The sequence below is a fragment of the Coregonus clupeaformis genome, chromosome 18 (assembly GCF_020615455.1).
Source record: "Coregonus clupeaformis isolate EN_2021a chromosome 18, ASM2061545v1, whole genome shotgun sequence".
Lineage (NCBI taxonomy): Eukaryota > Metazoa > Chordata > Actinopteri > Salmoniformes > Salmonidae > Coregonus > Coregonus clupeaformis.
In genome coordinates, this window is record NC_059209.1 from 54,861,396 (window position 1) to 54,883,696 (window position 22,301).

At 41.7% G+C, this 22,301-nt stretch overlaps 1 protein-coding gene across 2 annotated transcripts in view; it reads right to left on the reverse strand.

The window, feature by feature from the left end:
- Positions 1-21,987, reverse strand: part of LOC121550201 (breakpoint cluster region protein) — a 45,223-nt gene extending 23,236 nt beyond the window's left edge. For both annotated transcript variants that reach the window (XM_041862347.2, XM_041862346.2), the window contains exon 1: positions 20,073-21,987. In XM_041862347.2, the coding sequence (XP_041718281.1) occupies positions 20,073-21,420 (1,348 nt within the window). In that variant the 5' untranslated portion in view covers positions 21,421-21,987. The remainder of the gene's footprint in view (positions 1-20,072) is intronic.
- Between the last annotated feature and the right edge of the window lie 314 nt (positions 21,988-22,301).

Sequence of the window (22,301 nt, forward strand, 5' to 3'; positions counted from 1 at the left end):
GTGTCTGTGTGTGCCCCCTCACAGTCCTCGCCGTTCCATGAGATGTTGTTTAATCCGTTTTTTAAAGGTAATTTTGCTGTTTGCGTGAGTAATTGGAGATAGAAGGGAGTTCCATGCGATCATGGCTCTGTATAATACTGTGCGTTGCTGTTAATTCATTTTGGACTTGGGGACTGTGAAGAGACCCCTGGTGGCATGTCTTGTGGGGTATGTATGGGTGTCCGAGCTGAATGTTATTTGATTATGCAGACAATCTGGAATTTTTATCACAGTAACATTTCTCATAAAAACTACAAGATTAGTAGTTAATCTCTCGTCAACCCTCAAGCAGGAAAGACTGACATGCATGTTGTCGATGTTAGTTCTGTATGTGCATTTCAGGGCAAGCCGTGCTGCTCTGTTTTGAGCCAGCTGCAGCTTTGCTAGGCCTTTCTTTGCTGCACTTGACCATATTACTAGACAGTAATCAAGATGTGACAAGACCAGAGCCTGAACAACTAGTACAGTTGATGTGTCAAAAATGCAAAACATATTTTTATAAACAGCCACACCCCTCCCCATCTTCACAACAACTTTGTCAATATGACTCGACCATGATAATTTACCATCCAATGTTACCATCCATAAAACTATCAAACATGTCTTAAAAATATGTTATTTCTTACTTATGAACTAATATAAAATAAAATATTGTTCTTTCTGAATGGAATGACACAGAGACAGTTATTTACATGGCTCTGGAATAAACATGCTTAAAAAAAAAAGCTGATTAGTTTTCATTGGTAGCGTGAAAAAGCAGGCAAACATCCTAACATTGAGTGAAGAGGATTTCACAATAGGCTAAATCCTCAGTCAAGCTTAGTTATTGGACTACAAGGCTGTTGCTAAGGAAATGTCCAGGCAGGTCTGTCCGGCATGTTGAGCAATTCATCAACTTCAAAGCGGAAACGGACATTCTGCACAAGGTCACATTTTCACACAAACACCCCCCTCCTCCCACACACACACACATTTAGATTCATATTAAATATCATATAATCAACTCTAGGATGGCTGTCCCTGAACCAACCCTGTAAGTTGTCTAATGCTTTTACTTTTTCATAGGTTAAATCAATGTAAAACATTTAACAAAGAAGCTCAGCTACAGCTCTGTGGGACAAACAAAGAGAAAATGCAGTTTTCCTGTTTCCACTGTGCAGTAACAGAGTCATTGAGAAGATGGGTTTACTCTCAAACACTATGTGGCTGGATGGTGGTAGAGGGAATCTGACAGTCTCCCCTCAACTAACCTCAAAACGGTTAGAATTGTGCAATAGAGCTGTAATTAATACATTCTAATAACATTGCATAACAGTGCTTAAATAAACCAACAACTGGGTGCTGTGAGTGGTATAGGCAAGATGTACAGTGTCTTCAGAAAGTATTCATACCTCTTCACTTATTCCACATTTTGTTGTGTTACAGCCTGAATAAAAAATTGATTAACTGTTTTTTCTCACCGATCAACACATAATGACAAAGTGAAAACAACCTTTTAGACATTTTAGCAAATTTTTGGAAAATGACATACAAAAATACATCATTTACATAAGTATTCACACACCCCTCAGTCAATACTTTGTAGAAGCACCTTTGGCAGCGATTACAGCTGTGTCTTTCTGGGTAAGTCTGCACACCTGGATTGTACAATATTTGCACATTATTATTTTTAAATTTCTTCAAGCTCTGTCAAGGTGTCGATCATTGCTAGACAGCCATTTAAGTCTTGCAATAGATTTTCAAGCTGATTTAAGTCAAAACTGTAATTAGGCCACTCAGGAACATTCAATGTCGTCTTGGTAAGCAACTCTTGCGTATATTTGGCCTTGTGTTTTTGGTTATTGTCCTGCTGAAAGGTGAATTTGTCACTAAATGTCTGTTGGAAAGCAGACTGAACCAGATTTTCTCTAGGATTTAGCCTGTGCTTATCTCTATTCCATTTATTTTTATTCTCCAAAAAACTCCCTAGTCCTTGCCGATGACAAGCATACCCATAACATGATGCAGCCAACACCATGCTTGAAAATATGAAGAGTGGTACTCAGTGATGTGATGTGTTGTGTTGGATTTACCCCAAACATAATGCGTTGTGTATTCAGGACATAAAGTTCATTTTTTTGCAAATTTTTTTTGCAGTTTTACTTTAGTGCCTGATTGCAAACAGGATGCATGTTTTGGAATATTTGTATTCTGTACAGGCTTCTTTCTTTTCACTCTGTCATTTAGGTTAGTATTGTGGAGTAACTACAATGTTGTTGATTCATCCTCAGTTTTCTCCTATCACAGCCATTAAACTCTGTAACTGTTTTAAAGTTACCATTTTTTTTAACCAATCTATCAATAGGTGCCCTTCTTTGCGAGGCATTGGAAAACCTCCCTGGTCTTTGTGGTTGAATCGGTGTTTGAAATTCACTGCTCGACTGAGGGACCTTACAGATAATTGTATGTGTGGGGTACAGAGATGAGGTAGTCATTAAAAATATAATGTAAAACACAATTATTGCACACAGAGTTAGTCCATGCAACTTATTATGTGACTTGTTAAGCACATTTGCCATAAGAAAAGGGGTTGAATACTTATTGACTGAAGACATTTCAGCTTAATTCCACTTTTACATTATGGGGTATTGTGTGTAAGCCAGTGACACAAAATCGCAATTTAATCCATTTACAATTCAGTCTGTAACACAACAAAAAGTCAAGGGGTGTGAATACTTTCTGAAGGCACTGTAGCAGCAGAGGAACAAAGGAAAACATTTATCTGGACTTTTATTAGAGAATCCTGCCGAATAATTTAGAGATTCTTTCAGTATTATTGAATTTGCCTGTGTGCTGATCTTGGGGTTTAGTAAACCAAAGTTCATCAGGCTCAGAAGAGCTTTGTCTGTATCTGGAAATGGTGTTTGTTTAGTGCACAAGTTAGTAGTTCCCGAGGGAGCCACTAAACATAGCTGCCTGCTATACACAACAGGTTAAAATGCTCTCAAATCCCTGTCCAGAGAAAATAACCTCTGCACTGTCACCATGCACTCTGTCCCTGTAGATAAAACAAATTGGAAAACCTCTGATAACCTCTGTTTTGTGGAGAATGATGATAGAGGTTTGATACAGAAACACACAACAAAGCAGGATTGGGGTTAATTCCATTTAAACTCCAGTCAGTTCAAAAAGTGAACCAAACTCCAATTCAAATGCACATTTTTCCTCATTGAAAAGCATAGAAGAGAATTTGTATTTTAGTGTACTTCCTGAAATGACTGGAATTTAAATGGAATTGACCCTAACCCTGCATCAAGGATATATACAGAGACCTGTAATCCTACTCCATATGTACACTGAGTGTACAAAACATTAGGAACACCTACTCTTTCCATGATATACAGTGCACTTCAGAAAGTGACTTTATCTACATTGTGTTGTGTTACAGCCTGAATTTAAAAATCGATTAAATTGAGATTGTTTTGTCACTGGCCTACACACAATACCACATAATGTCAAAGTGGAATTATGTTCATAGACATTTTAATAAATTAATTAAAAATGAAAAGCTGAAATGTCTTGAGTCAATAAGAATTCAACCCCATTGTTATGGCAAGCCTAAATATGTTCAGGTGTAAAGATTTGCTTAACAAGTCACATAATAAGTTGCATGGACTCACTGTGAAATAATAGTGATTAACATAATTTTTTTATGACTACCTCATCTCTGTACCCCACACATACAGTGGGGGAAAAAAGTATTTAGTCAGCCACCAATTGTGCAAGTTCTCCCACTTAAAAAGATGAGAGAGGCCTGTAATTTTCATCATAGGTACACACGTCAACTATGACAGACAAATTGAGAAAAAAAATCCAGAAAATCACATTGTAGGATTTTTTATGAATTTATTTGCATATTATGGTGGAAAATAAGTATTTGGTCAATAACAAAAGTTTCTCAATACTTTGTTATATACCCTTTGTTGGCAATGACACAGGTCAAACGTTTTCTGTAAGTCTTCACAAGGTTTTCACACACTGTTGCTGGTATTTTGGCCCATTCCTCCATGCAGATCTCCTCTAGAGGAGTGATGTTTTGGGGCTGTCGCTGGGCAACACAGACTTTCAACTCCCTCCAAAGATTTTCTATGGGGTTGAGATCTGGAGACTGGCTAGGCCACTCCAGGACCTTGAAATGCTTCTTACGAAGCCACTCCTTCGTTGCCCGGGCGGTGTGTTTGGGATCATTGTCATGCTGAAAGACCCAGCCACGTTTAATCTTCAATGCCCTTGCTGATGGAAGGAGGTTTTCACTCAAAATCTCACGATACATGGCCCCATTCATTCTTTCCTTTACACGGATCAGTCGTCCTGGTCCCTTTGCAGAAAAACAGCCCCAAAGCATGATGTTTCCACCCCCATGCTTCACAGTAGGTATGGTGTTCCTTGGATGCAACTCAGCATTCTTTGTCCTCCAAACACGACGAGTTGAGTTTTTACCAAAAAGTTCTATTTTGGTTTCATCTGACCATATGCCATTCTCCCAATCCCCTTCTGGATCATCCAAATGCAAACTTCAGACGGGCCTGGACATGTACTGGCTTAAGCAGGGGGACACGTCTGGCACTGCAGGATTTGAATCCCTGGCGGCGTAGTGTGTTACTGATGGTAAGCTTTGTTACTTTGGTCCCAGCTCTCTGCAGGTCATACACTAGGTCCCCCCGTGTGGTTCTGGGATTTTTGCTCACCGTTCTTGTGATCATTTTGACCCCACGGGGTGAGATCTTGCGTGGAGCCCCAGATCGAGGGAGATTATCAGTGGTCTTGTATGTCTTCCATTTCCTAATAATTGCTCCCACAGTTGATTTCTTCAAACCAAGCTGCTTACCTATTGCAGATTCAGTCTTCCCAGCCTGGTGCAGGTCTACAATTTTGTTTCTGGTGTCCTTTGACAGCTCTTTGGTCTTGGCCATAGTGGAGTTTGGAGTGTGACTGTTTGAGGTTGTGGACAGGTGTCTTTTATACTGATAACAAGTTCAAACAGGTGCCATTAATACAGGTAACGAGTGGAGGACAGAGGAGCCTCTTAAAGAAGAAGTTACAGGTCTGTGAGAGCCAGAAATCTTGCTTGTTTGTAGGTGACCAAATACTTATTTTCCACCACAATTTGCATATAAATTCATTAAAAATCCTAGAATGTGATTTTCAGGATTTTTTTCTCTCAATTTGTCTGTCATAGTTGACGTGTACCTATGATGAAAATTACAGGCCTCTCTCATCTTTTTAAGTGGGAGAACTTGCACAATTGGTGGCTGACTAAATACTTTTTTTCCCCACTGTACAATTATCTGTAAGGTTCCTCAGTCGAGCAATGAATTTTGAATTTCAAACACAGATTCAACCACAAAGACCAGGGAGGTTTTCCAATGCCTCGCAAAGTAGGGCACCTACTGGTAGATTGGTAAAAAAAATAAAAAAATAAAACCTGACATTGAATATCCCTTTGAGCATGGTGAAGTTATTAATGACACTTTGTATGGTGTATCAATACACCCAGTCACTACAAAGATACAGGCATCCTTCCTAACTTAGTTGTCGGAGAGGAAGGAAACCGCTGAGGGATTTCACCATGAGGCCAATTGGGACTTTAAAACAGTTAGAGTTTAATGGCTGTGATGGGAGAAAACTGAGGATGGATCAACAGCATTGTAGTTACTCCACAATACTAACCTAATTGACAGAGTGAAAAGGAGGAAGCCTGTACAGAATAAAAATATTCCAAAACATGCATCCTGTTTGCAACAAGGCACTAAAGTAATACTGCAAAAAATGTGGGAAAGCAATTAACTTTTTGTCCTGAATATAAAGTGTTATGTTTGGGGCAAATCCCATACAACACATTACTGAGTACCACTCTCCATATTTTCAAGCATAGTGGTGGCTGCATCATGTTATGGGTATGCTTGTAATCGATAAGGACTGAATAGTTTGTCAGGATAAAATAGAAACAGAATGGAACTAAGCATAGGCAAAATCCTAGAGGAAAACCTGGTTCAGTCTACTTTCCACCAGACACTGGGATATTAGTTCACCTTTCAGCAGGACAATAGCCTAAAACACAAGGCCAAATATACACTGGAGTTGCTTATCAAGAAGACAGTGAATGTTCCTGAGTGGCCGGGTTACAGTTTTGACTTAAATTTACTTGAAAATCTATGGCAAGACCTGAAAATGGTTGTCTAGCAATGATCAACAACCAATTGGACAGAGCTTGAAGAATTTTGAAAATAATAAAAATTGGCAAATGTTGCACAATCCAGGTGTGGAAAGCTCTTAGAGACTTACCCAGAAAGACTCACAGCTGTAATAGCTGCCAAAGGTGTTTCTACAAAGTATTGACTCAGGGGTGTGAATACTTATGTAAATGAGATATTTCTGTATTTCATTTTCATTCAAATTGCAAAAATTTCTAAAAACATGTTTTCACTTTGTCATTATGGGGTATTGTGTGTAGATGGATGAGAAAAATAATATATTTAATCCATTTTGATTTCAGGCTGTAACACAACCAAATGTGGAATAAGTCAAGGGGTATGAATACTTTGTGAAGGCACTATAGACGGACCAGGTGAATCCAGGTGAAAGCTGTGATCCCTTATTGATGTCACTTGTTAAATCCACTTCAAATCAGTGTAGATGAGAAGACAGATTAAAGAAGGATGTTTAAGCCTTGACACAATTGAAACATGGATTGTGTATGTGTGCCATTCAGAGGGTGAATGGGCAAGACAAAAGATTTAAGTGCCTTTGAACGGAGTATGGTAGTAGGTGCCAGGTGCATCGGTTTAAGTGTGTCAAGAACTGCAACGCTGCTGGGTTTTTCACACTCAACAGTTTCCTGTGTGTATCAAGAATGGTCCACCACCCAAAGGACATCCAGCCAACTTGACAAAACTGTAGGAAGCATTGGAGTCAACATGGGCCAGCATCCCTGTGGAATGCTTTCAACAACTTGTAGAGTCCATGCCCCGACGAATTGAGGCTGTTCTGTGGGCAAACGGGGGTGGAATTCAAAATTAGGAAGGTGTTCCTAATGTTTTGTACACTTCGTGTATATAGATGAACTGACTATGATCCAGAGGTGGGGAATGACATGTGTTACCAGGATAAATCCAAAGAATCGTAAACACAACAATTCAACCTCACAACAGATGTGACCTTGCTTAGAGGGCAGGGTTCAAACAGTCCGTTTCAGTGGAATACAGGATATCCTTTACATATGAATGCACTCCTAAAAAAATAACTTGTCTTGAAGGATAGTTTCCAGGCCATTGTCTTTCTCCTTTGGATTAAGACGGAGAGCTTGACTGTGTTGGTGCTGAATGATGTTAAGAGTCTCCATGTGATGCATGCATCAACGCACTGTCACACTTCACTGCATTGGCTAGAGGACACAGTAAATATTTCTATGGAAAGAAAGATTAACTGGGCGGTCATTCTGGAAATAACTTAAGGAGGAAATGGTTCAGAGTGACAGCCTGTAGAGACCCAGCTTGGCCCATCTGGACACACACTAACGCAATGAATAAAACAGAGACCACCAATTCCTCTCAATTGACAAACAGAATTGAGATAAAAACCTGTCAAAAATGAGACACAAATGTTAATCGATCCTCCAAAGACAGGGCTAACACAGTATTCCCTTTAAGACTGATTATTTGGGACATTATGGTCCAGGAATAATAACTTTAGTATTGCGTGTATCACAATGACAGTCTCGCTGTCGCCTCAGTCTGCACGTTTATAGATTAGAGGAGATATGGCACCTTAAAAAAAAAAAATATCAACATTGAAGATGCCAACGTGTGATGCTGTTAAGTGGTTTGGCCACATTCTGCCTCCACTAATGGATTTTCATCCGGATTGTGTGGTCACTGGGGAGACAGCTGTCAGCTAACAGAGAGAATACAGGTGTGATAATGGCTTTTACCATCAAACGTGTATGACCGCTATAGCTCTACTCGCTAAATATAAGACACATAGAAAACTATAATGGTGTAATGGTTTATCAATAACAATCCACTTTACTAATCCTCAGCCTACAAACAGTTGCACTTCAATCGCACTACTGCAAAGGGGTATTTTCATCCCTCACAGCTAAACAAGGAAGGACTGGGCTGGGTGGAGTGGATCTTTCAGTACTGCAGTCACGTCACTTCAGCACATCTGGTTTCTCTCTGATTGAGCTTCACCCACCAGGTTGAAAAGAACCAGGCCTGAAAATGTGGCATTTGCGAAGGGGCGGGGGCACACCGGCCCTGTAAGAAGCTGACTGGGTGTTTTGGCAATCAGCAGAGCGTGAGCCAACCAAATATCAGCACATTCTGGCACATCTGAAGTGCTTTGTTGAAATGGGAGGGAGGCCGACCACAGGCCCAGTAGGAGTAGTGAGGCCCACCATCTCTCTGCTCAGATCTGTTATGGGACAGCCTAAAATTAGCACCAGCCATTGAGCAGTGTAGGTCAGAACTCAGCCACCCAGCCCAGCGCACCTACTAATCAGTGTGTTGAAATAGCTCAGGATGGTCACAGTAATGCTCTGTGTAACAGAATATCAAGGCTCAATAATTGTTCCAATCTGTGATCTACAGGATGCACACACATAAGCACGCTGATACAGTGAAGGTGTGATACTAGCTAAAAAAGGCACAAATGTGTTTTCCCCTAATATCAGGGATAAATTATTCAGATCTCAACACCTGTGTCCCATCTTCTCTTTTCCAAAATAGACCACAACAAAAACAGATTGCGGATACACACACCTAGTTATTTTCTCTATTATATGCTCGACAGTGACGGATGATGCACCCACGAGACATTTTAGATTTTTTGTCATTTTAGCAGTTACCCAGAGCAACTTACAGGAGCAATTAGGGTTAAGTGCCTTGCTCAAGGGCACAGACATATTTTTCACCTAGTCTACTCGGGGATTCCAACCAGCGACCTTTCGGTTACTGGCCCAACACTCTTAACCGCTAGGCTACCTGCCACCCTCGGCAGTCTCTTAAGAGTTGGTCAGTCAGGTGAAACACACTGAAGGCCAGGTTTAGAGACTTTTCCTCTGAGCACTGTGGACAAACAGGAAATGGGGGCAAAGATCATGAATTATACAATCTTCACTAACATTGTGCTTTCAGAGCAATGTCTAGAATAGCAGTTAAGCTTCCAGGAGGAATCTTCTTAAGGACTCATGCTTGTGGATATAAGTCTTTGTTCTACAGTACATCTTGTTAAAGTAAATACATGAAATAGTGTTGTCTGCCACAGACCCAGAACCAGGATAAAGTGACTAAGGGGGCAGAATTTTGCTTATATCACGCTATACCACAATAAACAAAGTTCAAATGCTGAGACTCGGAGATCATTGAGTGCTTTTGAAGTGACAGTCAGGTTGGCACGAAATCTGTATCAGCACAATGGACAGCGCCCTACACACTAAAGCAAGTCCGTTTTGGTAATGAATATAGGCTACAAGATAGATAGGGTAATTCACCTCTTTAAAAAAGCCTATGTGAATGCAGCCGTACACACAGCTGTCTAAACAAAATAATGCAAACTAAATGCTGAAAGTAGTCGCTTAGTTATTCATGCATGCAAACAAAAATACTGAACAGCAGTTTGGCTTAGAATACCGACAACTGCGAATGCGAACAGAACAAAACAGCGTTACAAAGTAGTAGGCCTATCAGACTGATAAAGGCATGACACAATCTATATGTAGGCTAGTTACAGTAACAGTAAACAAACGCACTAAACAAAAGGCGAATGGAGATCCAAATAACCAAAACATAGCCTACTACAGTGAGATGCAGCCATGCACAGCTGTCTTGCCAAATAAATAGGTCAAACATGGAAAATCATGCCACTCTGTGCTCATGAGTTCAGCAACACATTGTGATATGGCACAATACACTTCTGTGAATCAACTGACCCAGATAATCAATGCCGGCCTACCATCAGCACGTTTCCAATACGTACAGTTCCATTTACAACCACGAAAACCTATAGGCTACCAAGAAAAACATAATAGAATGTATCTATTTCTATGATGTAACATTCCGATATGTAGCTATACCCAAGGGTGTAATTTGGGTTCTTGCATTGGAATTATATTGAATTCTGCTTATATCACGCTACACCACAATGAACATAAAAGCTCAAATTATTTTGATCAAGAAGTAACAGGTTGGCGCGAAATCTCTGCTGCGCTCTATCAGCACCAGGAACAGCGCACTTCACACTAAAGCAAGATTTGTATAAAAAACAACCAGCTAGATCGTTTTTCGATCTTCTCGATGCTCTGTGGAACTTCCTGAGTCATCGATCATTCCATTCTCCCCGAAATCTTCTTGTAAGATCTCCCTCAAATGCCAGTTGGATTAGTTGAGCTTTCCTCAGGTGTAGCATGCTTCCTCTGTGTTGACTGAACACGTTTGTCAAAGTGGAACATTTGTTCTCGCATGTAGCTTTCCCAATGACAATCTCACTCATGAGCCCTATGATTTCATTTTGAATATCATATGATGTGTATGTGGCATTGTGGAGTATGGTGCTAAACACCTTGGCAAGTTCCTTGTCTTTTCGGAGAGTATATTCCATTATAGACAGAAAAAGTCCACTGCCCCCTCCCCTCTTGACTCTATCGCGTCCAATGTCCCCCTCAGTGGTTGCTGGTTTGAAACAAGGAACTCAATAATGTCCACAATCGCCGACACGATTTCTTGCCAGCTGCCCATCAAAAACAAGTGTCGACACCTCAGTACCCATACCCTAACCTGTTTTTCTTTCCACAGGGCATATCAAATGCTCTTTACTTGATGCCTGCCTAGCGATTCCCTTGGTACTATCATTAACATGCTTCCAGTTAGAACACCCAGCTTGGGTAAAGGCCTTGTCTGTGTTAGCATTGGACCCAACACAGAACTTTTGACATGGGAAACAAAATGCTGCATCTGCGGTAACCGAGTATTCCAGCCACTCTTCCTATGAACCAGTTGCTATTAAATTAACGTTTTTGGACAGAAAACCTGCAGCTAGGGTAGGATTCTAGGCTAACCTGGGCTGGCTCCTCTGTTCCAAGATCGTCAGGAACAGTGGAGGTGGAGGGGGCTGTGGGGCCATTATCCTGGCGGCGCTTGTGGAAGAGGGGGAAGGCTCTGCATGCGGCGCTAGCTTGAGCTGGAGAGGAAGAGGCGAAGCGAGAGGGACAACTGGGCCAAAAATCTGTCTTCTCCAGCAGGTGGCGTTGTTTCTTTCACTTACCAAGGGGGGAGTTTTTGTATGGAGGTCAATGAGTGTCGAATTTGGTCAACAGAAAATGTAATGGTTTATTTGCTATGTGAGGTTTATTTGATCGAATAGAAGAAGTTTCATAATGCTTAGGTTGTTACAAGTGTACTGATATAAGTAGGACACGTGACATCCCAGCAACTTTGAGAAAAAAACACTTTATATCGGAGTTGTCTCGAGATGGCTATGCATATTCGTGACATGTAGCATAGCATCTCTCCATTGAAAACAGGCGGTTGACATCAACGAATATATTCAAAAAAAGTATTCAAATAACAAGATGTATCCGCCAATCCAAAGAGTGGAATAGGCAGGAGCTTGGCAGCCCGCCGTTATGCTCTGTGGAAAACGAATCCCATCATTAGGGTGGAGACATAGGTATCTCGTCATTATATCCAAATCTCTGCTGGTGCTTGGGGCATCGTCGCTGCCGCCACAAGTTGCTGCCGCCTACATCACTCTCCGCCACATGTCGCCCACGCACTTTCAACTTTTAGATAATAAAGCATTTGACCTTTCCATTGTGTTAACGATGGAGGATTGGTTGATTTCCAGTTTAAGTATACTTTTTTTCAAGATGGACAAGAAATGTACCCTCATATGCCATGTCTTGAAATATGCAGACAGATGCATTAAAAGTACATTTACATTGTAATACTTCTGATAAACAACTTTCGAACTCTGCCCATAACATTTCAACTTTATAGCATTCCCAGAAGGCATGGATTATTGAGTCATTGTTAGTTTTACACTTAAGACATGACTGCCTTCGTTAAATGTAATTTTGCTAGTTATGTTCCAACATTCCCTCCACTGTGTGCCAATATTAGTTATTTTTAAGTCTTGGTTCCAATCATTTAAAAAAAATTCTAAGAGATTGTCAGTTGGATAGGCTCTCTGCAAGGTTTTGTATATCTTACCCATCATATGAAAATCATTTTCTGACTCGAATCGGATTCCCGCAAGATTGCTCTGATGTCCAAAAGATTTCAAATAGACATTTCTTGGTATGAAACTTTTAAGTTGCATGTATTTGAAAATATCTACATTGGTCATTCCAAAATTGCTTTTTAATTCTGTCATGGAAATAAATGTACTTCCTATTACAAAGTAATTTACTGTTTCTATGCCTTTAGTTTCCATGGGGACCAATCTGTGAATTCTGAAAAGCTATTCAAGGATTTTTCCATAGGGTTGTGTTTTTAGGGAGTGATATTGGTTATGGTAGAATACGTTTCATTTTCTTCCATATTGTTATAGTGTTCTTAACTATGAAGTTGTTAATGTTCTTACATGCTGACCACACCTCCCATGTTGCATGTGCTAGCTTTGGAAAGTAAATGTACACATACATGTTATTCAATCATTTCATCTTAACTGCTCGTGCGCGTCAACAAGCGTCTGCGCAGCCAGGCGCTAAAATAGAACTTGGTTCACGAGGGTGATTGAAAGATGAACGAGGTCCACACTCCAGTCCAGTTGGTTGCAGTAATGCACCTTAAAGTTGGTTGCCAACCACCATATAAAGTCCACAGAATAAGAAGACTGAAGGAGGAGAGATTACTAGAAACTAACTAGGTTACCCCCTTTTATTTGTGGATTAATTGTCAGAGTAGAGAACACACGATTTTGTGTGACTCAAAATGGGTCCCAATTTTACAGACCCAGAAAAAATACCTTGTGCATTTCAGGTAAAATAACAACCCAATGTTTATATCCCAGGACAAATTAGCTAGCAACAGCAAGCTAAATGTTTGTGAATGTTTCATATGTGTTTTGACCTGTCCCCAAATTAATATAGTTGGTTCAGAGTTTAGTGTTTTGATATTTCAACCTGCATGTTCTGATCACATCTGGTGCGGATGGTCAGCACGTTAGCTTTATCCTTTGAAAATAGACATGCGAAAAGATTCTGGGGATTATTTTTTGGGGGTGCTATTTTTATATAGGGACATAAAACAAACTGAGGGAGCACAAGTTTCAATTGAGGGGGCTAAGCCCCCTTTTGTCCCCTCGTGGAGCCAGGTATGTTCTGCCAGAAGCAATATCCACAAACTAATTATTGTCTAACAAGCCCCAGGGGTCAGGCTGTTTGTGGAGAGTTAAGCTCACACAGCACTTTACATTTCATTAGCTGTGTTCCCCCCACACCCCACAAGCAGCTGAGACATTCCATAAACACTTGGCTTGCCAGGCAGCAGCACAGAGGGCCCTTTGAGTAGGACCTGGGAGTGGAGCTAAGACCAGGGGACCAGAGGGGCGAGACAGAGCACAAGAGAGGATTAGAGCGAAGAGGGAAGCCTGGAGCGAGGGACAAAATATCAAACATTTCTCATGCCTTTCTACCATTATCTGTAAGAAAATATATGTATATGGGAAACAGCCTGTGGTGACACCAGTACTTTCAAACCTGGTTGTAGTAGGCCGACTGCACTTAAAATAATGTAGAGGACTGTACATGTTCTGTTAGATCTGAAAGTATTTCAAGGTTGAGCGTTGAAATAGAGCCAAGTAGGCTACTGACCAACAATTTACCCCTATGCTGGTGTAACTTGAACTGGACAGGGTCTGCTCATTTGAGAGATGAATGGTGTGTTTGTCCCTGTGCTCCCACAGACTGCAGCTGGCAAGGCCCTGGCCTGCTGCTCTGTTCCCTGCCAGCTCTCCAGGCACACTCCCACTGCACCATTTTACCAAGTCAACCACCTGGGAGGACAGGTGACACGAAACACAGAGCTCACTCAGGGTGCACAAGAGCTCTGTCCCTTTTCTGTGCTGGCCCCACATCATCTAAATCTTTAGACAAGTGTCTTGTATGTAAACTCAAGGGGAGGGAGAGGCCCATTTATTTTTGCTTCCTTAACCACTAAAAGCTGAGGATGTTGACATTCAGGTACAAAAACCAGCCTGTGTGAGCTTCATCACAAGCTCTGAAAGATTCATGATTGGACCGTTAACCTGGAGGGTGGGCCACCACCATCTCTCTGCCTCCTGCTGTGATTACAAATACAGCCCTGGACTGAGGCCAGACACTCAGAAAGATAGGATCACTACAAGACAGACTGAGTGAAAGCTTCACATTAGTGTCAAAGGAGACATACAGACCTGTCTAATTGATATTAAGCAGAGGCTATTCTTGGCCTGGCAGAGGTTCACTCAAAGTGAAGACATTCTAACAACACAAGCCCCAGTAGCCCATCTTATAATGTACTCATTATTAGCCATAAGACATTTCTGTGAGCCATACAGTAGGAAAAGGCCCTGGCCACTGGCATGTCTATGTCAATGTCATAGTGATAATTAACTATGGCAAAGAAGACATCATAGAAGTGGCCTCCTTTAAGCCACGCAACTAATCAGCAGCTCTATTCAAAGCCAGGACTGACAATTGGCCTAGATATCCACAAACCAAGAGACTGTGCTCATTCTCTTATTACTGTGCTATTCTAAGAAAAAGAGACCTTAGAGATGTGACAATTTTAGATGGGTTGTTTTCCCATGATTACAAGCAAGAGGAGAAGCAGGGTTGGTGGAATCAGTGTGGCAAGGACAGAGGCCCATTTATGCCAGTCAGTACTGTACCCAATGCCAGGGCTGTCTCTCTTCCTCAGGCAGAGCCAGCCACCATGCCAGGTAGTAAAACACTAGGAGGGCTGCAGGGTACCTGTCAATGCCACCCTGTGTTTGATTGGTTCACCGCTCACGCAGTCACAGAGAAATTAAGTCAAATGAAGCCACTGCCATCTGAAAGGGACATATAAACCCTCTGCACAACACTATTTATTTGTACCGGCAGCATCCCTTCCTCTGCATATATACACTCACCGGACAGTTTATTAGGTACCCCATAAGCGAAAATGGATCGCTCCTACAGACAGTGAGTCACGTGGCCATGGGTTGCTATATAATGCTGGCAGATAGGCATCAAGGTATTCAGTTACTGTTCGATTGAACGTTAGAATGGGCAAAACAAGTGACCTAAGCGACTTTGAGAGTGCTATAATTTTTTATCCTTTTTAGATATACAGTATATACAGTTGAAGACGGAAGTTTACATACACCTTAGCCAAATACATTTAAACTCAGTTTTTCACAATTCCTGACATTTAATCCTAGTAAAAATTTGCTGTTTTATGTCAGTTAGGATCACCACTTTATTTTAAGAATGTGAAATGTCAGAATAATAGTAGAGAGAATTATTTATTTCAGCTTTTATTTCTTTCATCACATTCCCAGTGGGTCAGAAGTTTACATACACTCAATTAGTATTTGGTAGCATTGCCTTTAAATTGTTTAACTTGGGTCAAACGTTTCAGGTAGCCTTCCACAAGCTTCCCACAATAAGTTGGGTGAATTTTGGCCCATTCCTCCTGACAGAGCTGGTGTAACTGAGTCAGGTTTGTAGACCTCCTTGCGCTTTTTCAGTTCTGCCCACAAATGTTCTATAGGATTGAGGTCAGGGCTTTGTAATGGCCACTCCAATACATTGACTTTGTTGTCCTTAAGCCATTTTGCCACAACTTTGGAAGTATGCTTTGGGTCATTGTCCATTTGGAAGACCCATTTGCGACCAAGATTTAACTTCCTGACTGATGTCTTGAGATGTTGCTTCAATATATCCACATAATTTTCCTTCCTCATGATGCCATCTATTTTTTGATTATCAGCAACCATCAGTCCTGTGTTCCAATGGCACATTGTGTTTGCTAATCCAAGTTTATCATTTTAAAAGGCTAATTGATCATTAGAAAACCCTTTTGCAATTATGTTAGCACAGCTGAAAACTGGTGTGCTGATTAAAGAAGCAATAAAACTGGCCTTCTTGAGACTAGTTGAGTATCTGGAGCATCAGCAATTGTGGGTTCGATTACAGGCTCAAAATGGCCAGAAACAAATAACTTTCTTCTGAAAATCGTCAGTCTATTCTTGTTCTGAGAAATTAAGGCTATTCCATGCAAGAAATTGCCAAGAAACTGAAGATCTCGTGCAACGCTGTGTACTACTCCCTTCACAGAACAGCGCAAACTGGCTCTAACCAGAATAGAAAGAGGAGTGGGAAGCCCCGGTGCACAACTGAGCAAGAGGACAAATACATTAGAGTGTCTAGTTTGAGAAACAGGCGCCTCACAGGTCCTCAACTGGCAGCTTCATTAAATAGTACCCGCAAAACACCAGTCTCAACGTCAACAGTGAAGAGGCGATTCCGGGATGCTGACCTAGGAGGTCAAAACCTAGGAGGCTCTTGGTTCTCACCCCCTTCCATAGACTTACACAGTAATTATGACAAGTTCCAGAGGACGTCCTCCAACCTATCAGAGCTCTTGCAGCATGAACTGACATGTTGTCCACCCAATCAAAGGTTCAGAGAATGAATCTAGTAGTGAAAGCATAAGCTACAGCTAGCTAGCACTGCAGTGTATAAAATGTGGTGAGTAGTTGACTCAAAGAGAGAAAGACAATAGTTTAACAGTTTTTAACAAATTAATTTCTTCCTAAATTAAGGACAAGCGAGACAGAGAGAGAGCTAGCTATATTTGGTTGTATTTTTTATTTTTTTACTTTCACTTAGCTAGCTGAATGCAGCTAGCTAGTTTAGCCTACTCAAACACCTGGCTCAAAACAGAGAGGGATGCTATGTTAACTAACTGACTATGGCTATCCAACAATGGAACTCTTCCAAGTTAAGGTAAGCTTTTGGTTTTAATAATTTATTACCACCGGGGCCCGCCGGTGTAACTGCTAAACTGCTTGCTGACTGTACACTGTACTGCATGATTGTAGCGGGTTTACTAACACGTTAGTTCTAGTAGCTATGTTGACTATGTGGTGACAACGATGTAGGCTGTGCGTAGCGGTTAGCAGTCATGATATGAAGGTTTGTCTTTGAAAGGTTTTTTCACTTGGTCACAGACAGCTGATGTGTTGTGCACTGAAGTCTACAAGAGAAGCGAAAAGGTGAGAGGAGGAGCGCGCGTAGATAGTTGCGAGACGGAATTATATATACAAGAAGCAAAGTGATCATGCTGTTTTTATATGGCTGCTATGAAAGAGAACTGTGTTTGTGTGTGATCAGGGATGTATTCATTCCTCCAATTCTGTTGACATTTTTTTTCTTAAACGGAAGCAAACGGAATGGGGATAAACGTACCTGAATTTGTCCAATAGAAACTCTAATTTGCAACTGTTGGACTAATGATTACACCCTATATCAGCTAGATACAGGACGGTATTGAATGTGTCACAGTCTGTCACCTTGATTACTCAAAATTCTCTCGACCTGTGCACCTACGTGGTAAACTTTCATTCATAGGCTAGGTTGTAGCAACCTCATGATGGGCATAGGAAAATTTGAGTATCATGTAGTAGCCTAAACCTATCGATGTTACATTGAGCTGGGTGAATGGAATATGAATGACAGTCATCCAATATGCTGTATTAGAAATAAGGCCATGCTCATACATGTTTATTTTTGTAATTTTTTTATGCACCGACCGCCACTGGCCAGCATCCCTGTGGAATGCTTTCAACACCTTGTAGAGTCCATCCCCCGACGAATTGAGGCTGTACTGAGGGCAAAAGGGGGGGTGCAACTCAATATTAAGATGGTGTTCCTAATGTTTGGTATAGTCAGTGTATATCTGTAAATTGTATATCCTCACGGTAAATCAGCTTTACGTTTACTGTATTTATATTGTATAATCTGTATGTTGACTTTGTGTCTGTATTCTGTTTGTATATTGTCTTTTGCTGGCAGCACCTACTCACTAAGTCAAATTCCGGGTGTGTGCAAATGTACTTGGCAAATAAAGTGATTCTGATTTTTGTAAAGCTAAATAGTCACCAGAACGCTTATGTAACTGGAGCACAGTGGCCCTTTATAACGTTGACATTATAAGCTAGCTTTACTCAGCAGATTAAATGGAATTTATTGAATGCTGCAAAGAGTTTTGTGATAAAACAGAAAAACAGATTTTCCCATACTCGCTCAAAATCAGTGACCAAAATAGAGAATAGTGGATTGTCATGCTCACCTGAAAAGCACTGCTTACCACAGCACTGATCCAGCAATGTGCGCAATAGGCCTAATGTTCTTACGACATCAGAAAATAAATCCTGATTTCCATTAATCCACAAAGCCCGGTTTGCATGAAGTGATCATGCAGCAGGAACGTTACCTCAACAGCATGGCCATTTAGACCACCACTCCAGGGCCAGGCTCAGCAGCATTGTTTCTGCTGAACATTTAACCAGCAAGCTGCAGCAATCACAGTAGGCTAACTGTCCTGTTTCCTATGGCTTCTGTCAAAACATGTATCTTTGTATCTGATAGCCTGTTTCCCCATTTCCTACAGGTCAAGCAGCATTGGTAAATGGGTGTTATTGTGAAGAAACATTAATGTGGTGAGACAATGTAGAAAACAACCCATGATATTGTTATTGCAATATCAAAAAGCTAAATATTTGACCACAGGTCACATGGATGTGTATTTCTGTCAGAAGAGCCGCACACTGGCTTACTGTTCTCCTGCTGATTATTTCCCAGACAATTTGCTTGTTCATTGCATGTTCGGTTTAAAATGTTTCCAGCCTATCACCTTACATAACAACAGCCTGTTCTCAACAATTGCTACTGAAGATCTGCTCCAAACAGCATGTATTTTTTGTAATAACGTCAAACAATGTTTCGGCTCTTCTCATATGAATTCTCATAGCTTTTATTTGTTGAGCCTAGCAACGAATGACCCTGATTCACTACAACAGACCATCTGTTAAGACTTCAGTGAAATCATGTAATATGTGGCATTGGGTCAACCCTTTTCACTTAGACATGTATTTAGTTATTTGAATCACCATCATAGACAAATCATACACCCTCTCATGTATTAAAGCTTTAATAAATATTTTGCATAGGAACTCTCACTCTCTTCTCTGTCCTTGGCAGCACCTAGATAGACCACCCCATCCCACTTAACATTGCTACATTGTTGCAGTGTCAATACATGCTCTGCATGAGTGATTATCCTATTGTGTTCACACATCACAACAGGAAACACTGAGGCCTGAGATTTTGATGGGAAGCCATGTGACACACTTTGAGCCCTCCATCCTTTTAGTGAGAGTTATCAGCCCTTTTCCTCCCCACCCCCAACAAAGAGCCTCCCTAAATGAATCACACTACACAAGCCCCTTTAAGTTAATTACTTCTAGCCAAGGACAACAACGCTGATGTGTGCGGACACAAAAACATTCTGGGTGGACAGGGCCGAGTGACTGGGCAGCCTGAGGGCACGCACTGTCTCAATCAGGGCATCTCCCAAGAGCACTACACCACTCAATAGAAGGGAGCAGAAGGGGGGAAAAGGGGACAGGCTTACAAAGTAAAAGAAAACAGTCATACAATCTACAAATAACCACACAAGCAATAGGGTGCTTTGCAATGGTTGGGCTATGCTAATGGTTTAATTTATTCATATAGAAAACTTATTGGTAGATGCATAGTACACTATCATCTAAATAATTCCTTCCTTTGACATGTTGTATATGGTGCACATATACTGTAAGCACATCTGTGCATGAGGAGAGATCAAGGTTAGGGCAAATACAGGCATCTTAATAAACATATGAAATGGCAGTGGTTATTGAGCACTAGGGTGCATTAACAATTCTTGTACAAAAGGACAGAGACTATGGCTTTGCAGACCTACCCAGATCTCCATGGAGACTGTTGTCATGCGAGGTCCTACTGGACATAGTGGAGTTCCCATCATCGGGCCAGATCTGGCCTGTTTTACGAACACCCACGATGGAGGCCTCGGATACCAACACCTGCTGCTTCAGACGTTTCTGAGACAAAGGGGTGGGGGGGCTGCTGCTGTCAAAGGACTGCTGGGAAATCTGGGATGGAGAGTGACTCTTCGGTCTGTACATATGATAGGTGGTGGGACTTGGTGACACATGACTTGACTGGCCAGAGGAGAAGTCCTCCTCGCTGGACGTTAGGTTCTCATTGGAGCTGCAGTCTGGGGTGTAGCTGCCCCCAACATCATCAAAACTCCCAGGTGAGTAGGAGCGCATTGGCCAGGTGAGGTGGGAGTCCTCCTCCACACTGTGGTCCCTGATGTGGATGATCCTCCCCTCCCCCATCATCCCCCCGACATACACACTGGTGTAGGGCTGACAGTCTGCCGACTGTCTCCCTCCATTGGAACGGATCACACTGTCCTTGAAGAAATGTGGGTTCACCTCTGTATCATCATACAGCCCATTGTAGCCACAACCGCCATCTGTGGATCTGCCTCTGAGGACAGATTTGCAGATCTCCCCCGTCGCAGTGGACAGGTTCCCGGGCAGGGAGTGCAGGGACCTCTTCCGCTCCATTTGCATGGCCTGGCAGCCCAGGTTGCTGATCTTGTCTGAGACCTCCCTGTCATTGACCTTCACTAGGCCTCTCTCATGGTGGTACTCCATGTTCGCGTAGAAGGGTCTCTCTGTCCATCCAACCCCTTTCCCATCTCCAGCCGTGTGGGAGTTGGCTCTTTTGATGCGCTCAAAGTTGGACCTCAGTGCTGCAACTGAGCCCATGCCTACCCTGTCCCTGTCCAGATCTGTGTCTGGAGGGCCCACTGTAGGCCTGTGCGGGGAGAAGCCACAACTCTGTTTGGAGGTAGACACCCCATCCACCTCTCCCTCTGGATACTGTTTACACCTCCCTGTGTCGACTGCCTCACCCGACTGCTCCTCCACTGAAGGCTCATCTAAGTGGGACCTCTGGGTGTCTGAAACACTGGATTGGTCTCCAATATTCATTAGGGACATCCTCTTGATGCCCCATCTCTGTCCATCATAAGCCTTCTTCTCCTTGGCCAGTAACGTCTGCAGGTAGATCATCCGAAAGCGCTCCTTGTTCACCTCAAACTCCAGCTGCCTGATAGATACCTTGCATTTCTCAAGCTCCTGCTCAACATCCCCCAATGATTTCAGCTCCATGTTTGGGGGATCTGACTCTGGGAACTGGGCTTTCCAAGCCTCCACAAAACCCACTGGTTCAACCATTTAAAAAAATAACGTAGTTCACTGAGAATAGAGTAGGAACTTCTACTAAAATGTCTACTAAACTATATGATTAGTTTCCAATCAAAATCATTTCTAAAGTATGACTTATAATGGCCATTAGAAGCTATCTCCACACTTCACTGACTGAATACAGTTTTCGGAAGACTCGTGCACATTTTTTCTTATGGTTCTAGTTGTCAACATGATATCAGCTCGAGTAGTACAACATGACACGAGGGCTGAGAATGACGACCCAGTTCATCCACCTGCGAAAAAAAAAATCCTTATCTTCTGTAAGTAATGTCAGTAGACATTATATCCTTCATTCATCGTAAACGCAGCACTGTGCTATATCCAGAAGTTCCATCCAATTATTTAATGAAAGTCCAAAAACAACTTAACAATTCCACTGTAATGATTGTTTTTCGTGTTAATTCGTTACTCCGCACCCGATAGAAAGTTAGTTTGAATGTTCTCTCGTTAACCTTAGATTCGCTAGACATGAGATTACACGTCGTTGGATCGCACGCCACAGTTACTGTGTTTTGCTGATTTTCTTTTGGTTGAGTTATTGCTGAAAAGAGAGGGAGGGACTGTGATGTGATTGAGGGTCAGTCCAGTTTTAAAGACACAGGCACGTCGAGAAAACAAGAGATCCAAGCTGGGGAAAAAACTGATAATGATATGGTCTATATTATGTAAGTAATAATGTAGACTAATCTATTGCCATTTTGTAAGATTAAAAACATAAATGTTTTATTACGGTATATATACCGTCTGAAATATCGATATTTGTCTCCATCTAACGGTACAAAAGAGAAATCCAGACAGACAAGAACCTGCGTGCAACTCTGCGTGTGCATCTTGTGTGCACTGTGCTG